Source organism: Penaeus japonicus, unplaced genomic scaffold (genome assembly GCF_977035675.1).
Source record: "Penaeus japonicus unplaced genomic scaffold, GWHDUDI00000001_assembly GWHDUDI00000032, whole genome shotgun sequence".
Classification (NCBI taxonomy): Eukaryota; Metazoa; Arthropoda; class Malacostraca; order Decapoda; family Penaeidae; genus Penaeus; species Penaeus japonicus.
Genome location: NW_028234434.1, coordinates 9,087,850 through 9,095,349, shown reverse-complemented (window position 1 = coordinate 9,095,349; position 7,500 = coordinate 9,087,850). Strand labels below are relative to the sequence as shown.

The following is a 7,500-nucleotide window of genomic DNA, read 5'->3' as shown; positions in this document are numbered from 1 at the left end:
ATGAGAAGCGCGGAATCCGAAGCCGAAGCCGAAGCCGAAGCCGAGAGCCGCAGTCACCTGGCCGAGAATCGGGCCCCGCGTGTTCGAATGGCCAGGGGAACGATTTTGAGATGGCAATGAATGAAATGAATATGTTTCAATAACCAACAATTCAGAACATTTAAAGGGAATATATATATATATATATATATATATATATATATATATATATATATATATACATATGCATACATACATATACAATTATATATATATATATATATATATGTATACATGTATATATGTATATATATATGTATGTATGTATATATGTATGTATGTATGCATGTATGTATGCATGCATGTATGTATGCATGTATGTATGTATGCATGTATGTATGCATGTATGCATGTATGCATGTATGTTATATATGTGTGGATTATATATATATATATATATATATATATATATATATATGTATATATATATAATATATACATGTATATATGTATGCATGTATATATATCGTATGCATGCATGCATGCATGTGTGTATGTATGTATGTATGTATGTATGTATGTATGTATACAGTATACGGACTAAATCCAGGCCTTCTTCATTCAAATATCTCAAATGCCACAGCTACAGGCGGACATATCTAGGAAGATATCGTTTCCTGAACTACTTTTGCCTTCAGAACATTTCCTTAAACACCCCTCCCCCCCATCCCCCCATGGTGTCCTCTCCCTCTCCCCGGGATATAGGACACCCAGATATCCTTCCAGATTTAGGACAGACGTTCGCTGCTGGTTGGGGCGCCTTATTATCTCCCTCTGAGATACCTGATTATGTTCTCCTCTCGCTCTCCCACCCCCCCTACCGCCTTCCCTCCCCCTCCCCCTTCGCCTCCTCACCATTACGCCGTCCCTCCCCCCTCCCATCCTTACGCCTCCCCTTCCCCTCCCCCTCCCATCCTTACGCCTCGCCTCCCTCTCCCCCCTCCTCCTCCCCCTCCCGCTCCATCTGGCGAAGGCCGGACTAACGGGCTTCGGGTATGACCTTGGCCATGACCGGGGCGGGGCAGCCTCGCGCGCCGCTCCTCTTACCCCCTCCCCCTTCCCCCCCGCCCCTCCTGCCTGTCCTCCCGCTCTTACCACCCCCCCACCCCCACTTCCCTCACCCATCCCTTCTCCCCCATCCAAATGCTTTCCTTCCCCCACCCCTCCTAACTCTCCCTCCCCCTCCCCCTCCCCCTACCCACCCAGCATCTCGCTCCCGCTCCTTCTCTTAGATTCTTGCATACCAACCAAGGTAAGACGGGTTCTCCTATGCGACGTGATATTGCAGGGTTTCAATTGCAATTTGCTTTCATTTACTGTACCATCTGGTTGCAATGCCTCTACCATGGATATCGTTTATTCACATCACTGGCAAATTGATTTATCTTTTAGTTTCCTGCAGAATTAACAAAATAATAGTTAAATCACAATGAAATATGAAATGCAATCAGACAAGAAGCAATTGCAAGAAGCGCGGAAGAGACACGGAGCTTCTTCGTGGAGGGGCATTGGGGCAGATGATGCAAGCTTATTTCAAAATGTTTGAAGTCTTTTTGCCAACCTTATTTCATACCAATGTTATTGTTTTTATTTCCTTTACAAAGCTCTATGTGTTCTTTTATCATTGCATGACATTTTTTTTATCGCATTTGTCGAAGAAGTATCGAGTGAAATGTTTATCTCAGTACAAGTATATATGCGATCATTCAAATCAATAAGTAATATTATTTTATAGTTTATTTCGTGATGATCTAAACAAAGCATTTTTCCCACCTGCTGGTACGCAACCGACCACGATGCTCTCCTATATAAAAGGGGGGCAGTTGAACCATAACGTCTGGATACAACAAACAGTTCTCAGAAGCATCTTCGAGCGAAAATTAGATCATATAAGATAACGCAATTTACTTTCATGACTCTCGAGAATATAACTTCTTCAACAATAAGGTGCTTCAAGAAAGATAACAGGAAAAAAACAAGAAATAGAGGAAGAATGAAATAAGGAAGGAAAAAATAAAATTTGAAACGTAACAGAACTAGAATAAATGGTTATCGAACTTTTGTGGATTTTGTTTCGTTCGAGAGATGATAAAACCAATTCAGTACGGCATAGTCAGGAATTCTCATCAAGAAAGTGGTAAATAAAGTTTTATCTTGTTTATTTTTTTCATCCAACTACTACAGTTCTCTCTCCATGTTCTCTTTTGCCACATCATTCGCGTGTTGTGTTTTGTCTTCTGAATGGCTTTTGGAATACATGTGACGAAGAGCTCAGTCAGTGCAATAATCTGCAATGCCTAACAATTCACACACGAACAAAGCTCAGTGTGCAGGGTTACAGTTCAGTGCCCTTGCGTGTTAGTTACATAAGTTAGTTACAAAGTGAAGACGTTTCCTTCCTCGAGTCGTTGAAGTCACAGTCATTACCATACTTAGGGTATAATTGTATATTTCAGTCCACCTTCTCCCCGAGATGTTATTGCTGGGTTCCCTTAGGCTCTCTAACGACCATCGCCTATGCGCCGGGGAGGACCTTCCCTCTCGTTACTCGGAATATTTTCTTGGCGTCATTTTAAGACTCTGATTATTTATTAATTGCCGATGCGTATCAGGCGACGAGAGAAATTGCCACTTTCACGATAAATAACGAGAGAGACAACCTGTTATTATTCTCCAGGGGGTCGGGTAAGTAATTTCAAGGTAATCAGTCTCACAAAACCCAGAGGAAAGAGGAGGTTCATTTAACCCAGGTTTACGTCCTCCTTCCCTCCCTCGCTCGCTCTTCCTCGCGGCGCCCCTTCTACATTCATCATGCTAGATATATAAACATCTATCGATCTGTTATCTATTTATCGATTTGTTTATTTATTCCAATCCACGGATCAGTCTTTATATCCTTTTTGATGTGACTCACTCAATACTAAAATATATCTAATTCTAACATCAAAATCAGCTGAACAACACGCGGGAAGCGACCCAAGGAGGCGCTGAACCGAAGCGTTGCTCGCGAGGCACCTCTGGGTTGGCTACGCAGAGCCTCTAAGGACCAGCTGTTGTTACATACAATGAGAAGTTGTTTTGCGATGCGTATATATGATTTCTTTGGACGATATGCATTCTTGTTGTTATCTATTTACTCGTGTTTTTATCAATCTGTTTATGACCTATGTGGATTTATTATCGATCTGTTGAAGGCAAGAATGGGTTTATTTTTTTATTTTTTACTCGACATAAAAAACTAGATAGTGTTTACAGCACAGTATCTACAACAAAATGATATGTTAGCCCAATACGGAGCTCCCCAAGACTAAGAGTACATACGCAGTCATCTTTCGTGACGCGGCGACTTCGTGTTCAAAGCATGAGCAAAAACAGTTCGAAATTCCGCCATGGTGTTGCAAATGTCATTTTGTCGCTCCACAGAGGAAAGATAAATCTGTTTCAGCCTCAATTTTCGTCATCTGTGTTTTGTTATCTCCATTATCTCAGGGAGTGGACTGTCATCTTGGCTCTGAAAAACCGTAAGACGACGAGGAAGATCTTGTTACAGGGGATGATGAGTCGAAGGAGGACCACGAAAGTATGAGCCGGATTTAGTAGCTTTTTTTCTCCGGCTTATCATGACGTGACGTTCGCATTGTTTGGGTCTGGAAGTAGACCGAGAGAGAGAAAAAAACAAACAAAACAAAACAAAAAAGATGCGAAGGAGGGAATAGAGATAATCAGAGACATCTGAATACTCAAACTAGCTGCAAGACTAGAGACGAATAAGAATAAACAAATCACAGCGAAATAGGAAGCAAAAAAGGGAAAAAACAAAGAAAGAAGAGAAGGAAGCAGTCGAAGGCACATCAAGAAGATGGAGCCTGCAGTTCTAGGTCAGGTGTACACAAATCTCTCGTTGCAAGTCACCCCGTATTTGCCTACAGGAGCCGCACGCACGCCGAGCCCAGTCACCCCGCCCGCCGCCGATCTGTTAGCTTCGCCCCAGTTCGGATCCATGAAGTGAACCGGCTCAGGACCATGTGACAAATGGCACAGAAAAAGGGCAGGAGAAAGGAGCATATAGGTTCAGGGGTATGTGCGGATGTACATAGACAGGCATTTATGATCATAATCTCTCACTCTCTTTCTTTCCTTTTTTTTCTTTCTCTCTCTCTCTCTCTCTCTCTCTCTCTCTCTCTCTCTCTCTCTCTCTCTCTCTCTCTCTCTCTCTCTCTCTCTCTCTCTCTCTCTCTCTCTCTCTCTCTCTCTCTCTCTCTCTCTCCCCTCACGCACAGACAAAAGAAAAAAAAAAAAAGACTTTAACAGCCACATAAAACGTATAAATAAACTCATCCATACACCCACGCATGCCCAACACCCAAGTCCTCCAGAACACTCACCGCAGAAGGGGATTCCCGCGGGCGTCCAGGTGCCATTCTCGGCGCAGATCTTCCTCGCGGGGCCCAGCAGCTCGAAGCCGCGGTCGCAGGAGTAGGTGGCGACGGTGTCCGTGTCGAGGCGGTCGTCCGAGAAGCTGACGGTGGAGTGTGAGGGCGCGCCGGGGAAGCCGCAGCACCAGCCTGGGGGAGAGGAGGTCGCTCGGTAAGCAGGTGAGGACGCGCAAGGAGACACAAATGTGCAGGTGCTTGAATGTGTGTGTGTGTGTGTGTGTGTGTGTGTGTGTGTGTGTGTGTGTGTGTGTATATGTATATATATATATATATATATATATATATATATATATATATATATATATATATATATATATATATATATATATATATAAATATATTGTATGTATGGGTGTGTGTGTGTGTGTGTGTGTGTGTGTGTGTGTGTGTGTGTGTGTGTGTGTGTGTGTGTGTGTGCGTGTGTGTATACATGATTACAAATATACATATATAGATAGATAGATAGACAAATATCAATAGATAGATAGACATATGGACATTCATAAAACAAAGAACCTAAATAGCTGTGTGTGTTGATGCGTCTGTGTATCTATATCTATAATCCAACACATGGACACACACTATCGTCCTATCTCTATAATTCATACCACCATGACTCACTTCAATGAGTCAATTACTCTCGTATTCACCCTTATGATATTCATTCACGTCGACACGAAACAACTCCAGAATGGCATCGTATCTCTGCCCACGGAACGGTTCCCTCCCTGACCACTCCCTTTCGTTCGCCAAAAGGCCGATGGAGAGAAATGTTTACATTTATTTCCTCGTTCCTCTCATGTCCCGCGTTCGCTTGACCCTTCGCCTTTCGATCTTCATTTTTTTTCTTCTGTGTGTACGTTAGAGGGATAGGGGAGGGGTAGGGGTTGAGGGAGGGGGAGGTAGGCGGGTTGAAGGGAGGGGGAAGTAGGGGTTGTTGGAGGGGGGAGAGGGGGATGAGGGAAGGGGAAGGGTAGGTAGGGGGGTGAAAGAGAGAAGGGGAGGGGACGAAGGGGTAGAGGGAAGGGGATAGAAGGAGGGGAATGAGAGGGTGATAACGGGAGGGGATAGAAGGAGGGGGATGAGAGGGGAATGAAGGGAGGAACTGGAAGGAGGGGAAGGGGATGAGAGGGCTGGAAGGGGCTGGAAGGGGCAGGGAGGGGGGGGGGGGCGTACAGGCTGGCGGGGAGTAACGGGGCCGAAGCTTGTAGGTCACAGCAGGTGCGGCAACACCTCGCGTCTCGGTGGCGCTGCGAGAGGCCGTGACGTCAGATTGCTTGATTATTGATTCATAATCTTTGAATTATTTTGCTTTGGTTTGTCTTGAGATGTCACGAAAAGACGCGTGATATATGTAGGCATATATATATATATATATATATATATATATATATATATATATATATATATATATATTACTATATATATATATATATATATATTATATATATATATATATATATATAATATATATATATATTATATATATATATATATATATATATATATTATATGTGTATATATGTGTGTGTGTGTTTGTGTATGTATATACTGTATATATATATATATATATATATATATATATATATATATATATATATATATATATATATATATATATATATATATATATATATATACATATACATATATATACAATTGTGTGGGTGTACGTATAAGCTGCAGAATCGAACTGTCTTCGAAACATTTTTTTACAGAAAAAGATGAAAAAAATCTACAATATTTTTCATGGCAATCCGAAATCGGTTCAATGTTTTTTTTTTCTAATTTTGCTTTAGTCATTCTTATTTTCTCCGAGAAACGTTTTTATTTATTTATTTTTTATTTTATTTTATTTTTTTTTTGTCTCAGCTGATTATCTACATCTTCGTCACTAAATGTCACTCATCTTCCTTTCTCTGCCCGAGGGGGTTGCAATCCTCCGTTTCAAATCAGAAGGTTTTCACGACAAAAAGAAAAAAAAAAGAAAGAAAGAAAGAAGAAAAAAACCCACGTTTTCTCTCCCACGCTGTTTTCGCGATCCCTCTGTCTCTTTTTATGTGTCAATGATGTTCTATTTTCCTCTCTCTCTCTCCCTTTCGCTCTTTTTTTTTCTTTTGTTTTTCTCTGGTCTCCACCTAGATCTAAGGTTGATGATCTTATTGAGATTGTTTCTTTGTTATCTCCCCCCCCCCTTCTCCTTCACGAACGCTACTTTCTCTCAATTTCAGCATATCATATATCCGTCTAGTTTTCTTTCTTCACTTTTCACTTGTCATACATGCAATCGCCTATAATTTCAGATATCACGAGTTTTGCGTCTCCTCGACAGTGGCTTTTCCCGTTCCCTCCCCATTAGCCCCAGCGACGAGAGGAAGGCGTTGCCGGGCGTCCGCGGGCGTTTGCGGGCGTCCGCGGGCGTTCAGGGGTGGTACGGGTGGCGTAATAGGAAGTGTACACTAGGCCGCAACAGGTGTCGTCGGCGCGCGCCCTGACTGCAGACCTCCCGCAGAAACAATTAAGGAAACGGTAATCTCTCGAGGTTGTGACTGGTCCTATCTGGAAAGGTTTAGCTGTTGGGTCTTGTTGAAACGTAATAGGATTTCCCTTTCTGTTCGGGCGTGATATCCTTGCTAAATCTAACGTTAAAGCGACATGCAGCGTCGTACGCCATATGTTTAGTAAAAAAAGAAAAAAAAAAAGAAAGAAAGATAAACAGGCAAATAATTACACGAGCGAAGGAGCATCAGCATTTCCCATGACAATGAATCTTAGAATCCTATAGTCATGCTACGGACGGAGATAACGGTTCGTGTAATTATTAGTATGGAACTGAAATCTAATCCAGACTCAGCGAGAAGGTGTCGTCATTGTGCCATACTAATACATACTTTTGATTTGTTGTAGTAAAAACATGGAGGACACGGCGCAGTGCACGACCGTTTTTCCTCTGCGCTCACATGGGAACCAAGACCCAAGCATGTAATCATGTGTAAGTATATAGCCACCAAACATGTTGTGCGTT

General features: G+C 42.2%; 1 protein-coding gene across 3 annotated transcripts in view; it reads right to left on the bottom strand.

Annotated features, from left to right (window-relative positions):
• The window catches only part of LOC122260969 (sushi, von Willebrand factor type A, EGF and pentraxin domain-containing protein 1), a 63,100-nt gene that overhangs the window by 38,044 nt on the left and 17,556 nt on the right, over window positions 1-7,500 (bottom strand). For all 3 annotated transcript variants that reach the window (XM_043028433.2, XM_043028434.2, XM_043028436.2), the window contains exon 2: window positions 4,425-4,604. In XM_043028433.2, coding sequence (XP_042884367.1) covers window positions 4,425-4,604 — 180 coding nt within the window. The remainder of the gene's footprint in view (window positions 1-4,424; window positions 4,605-7,500) is intronic.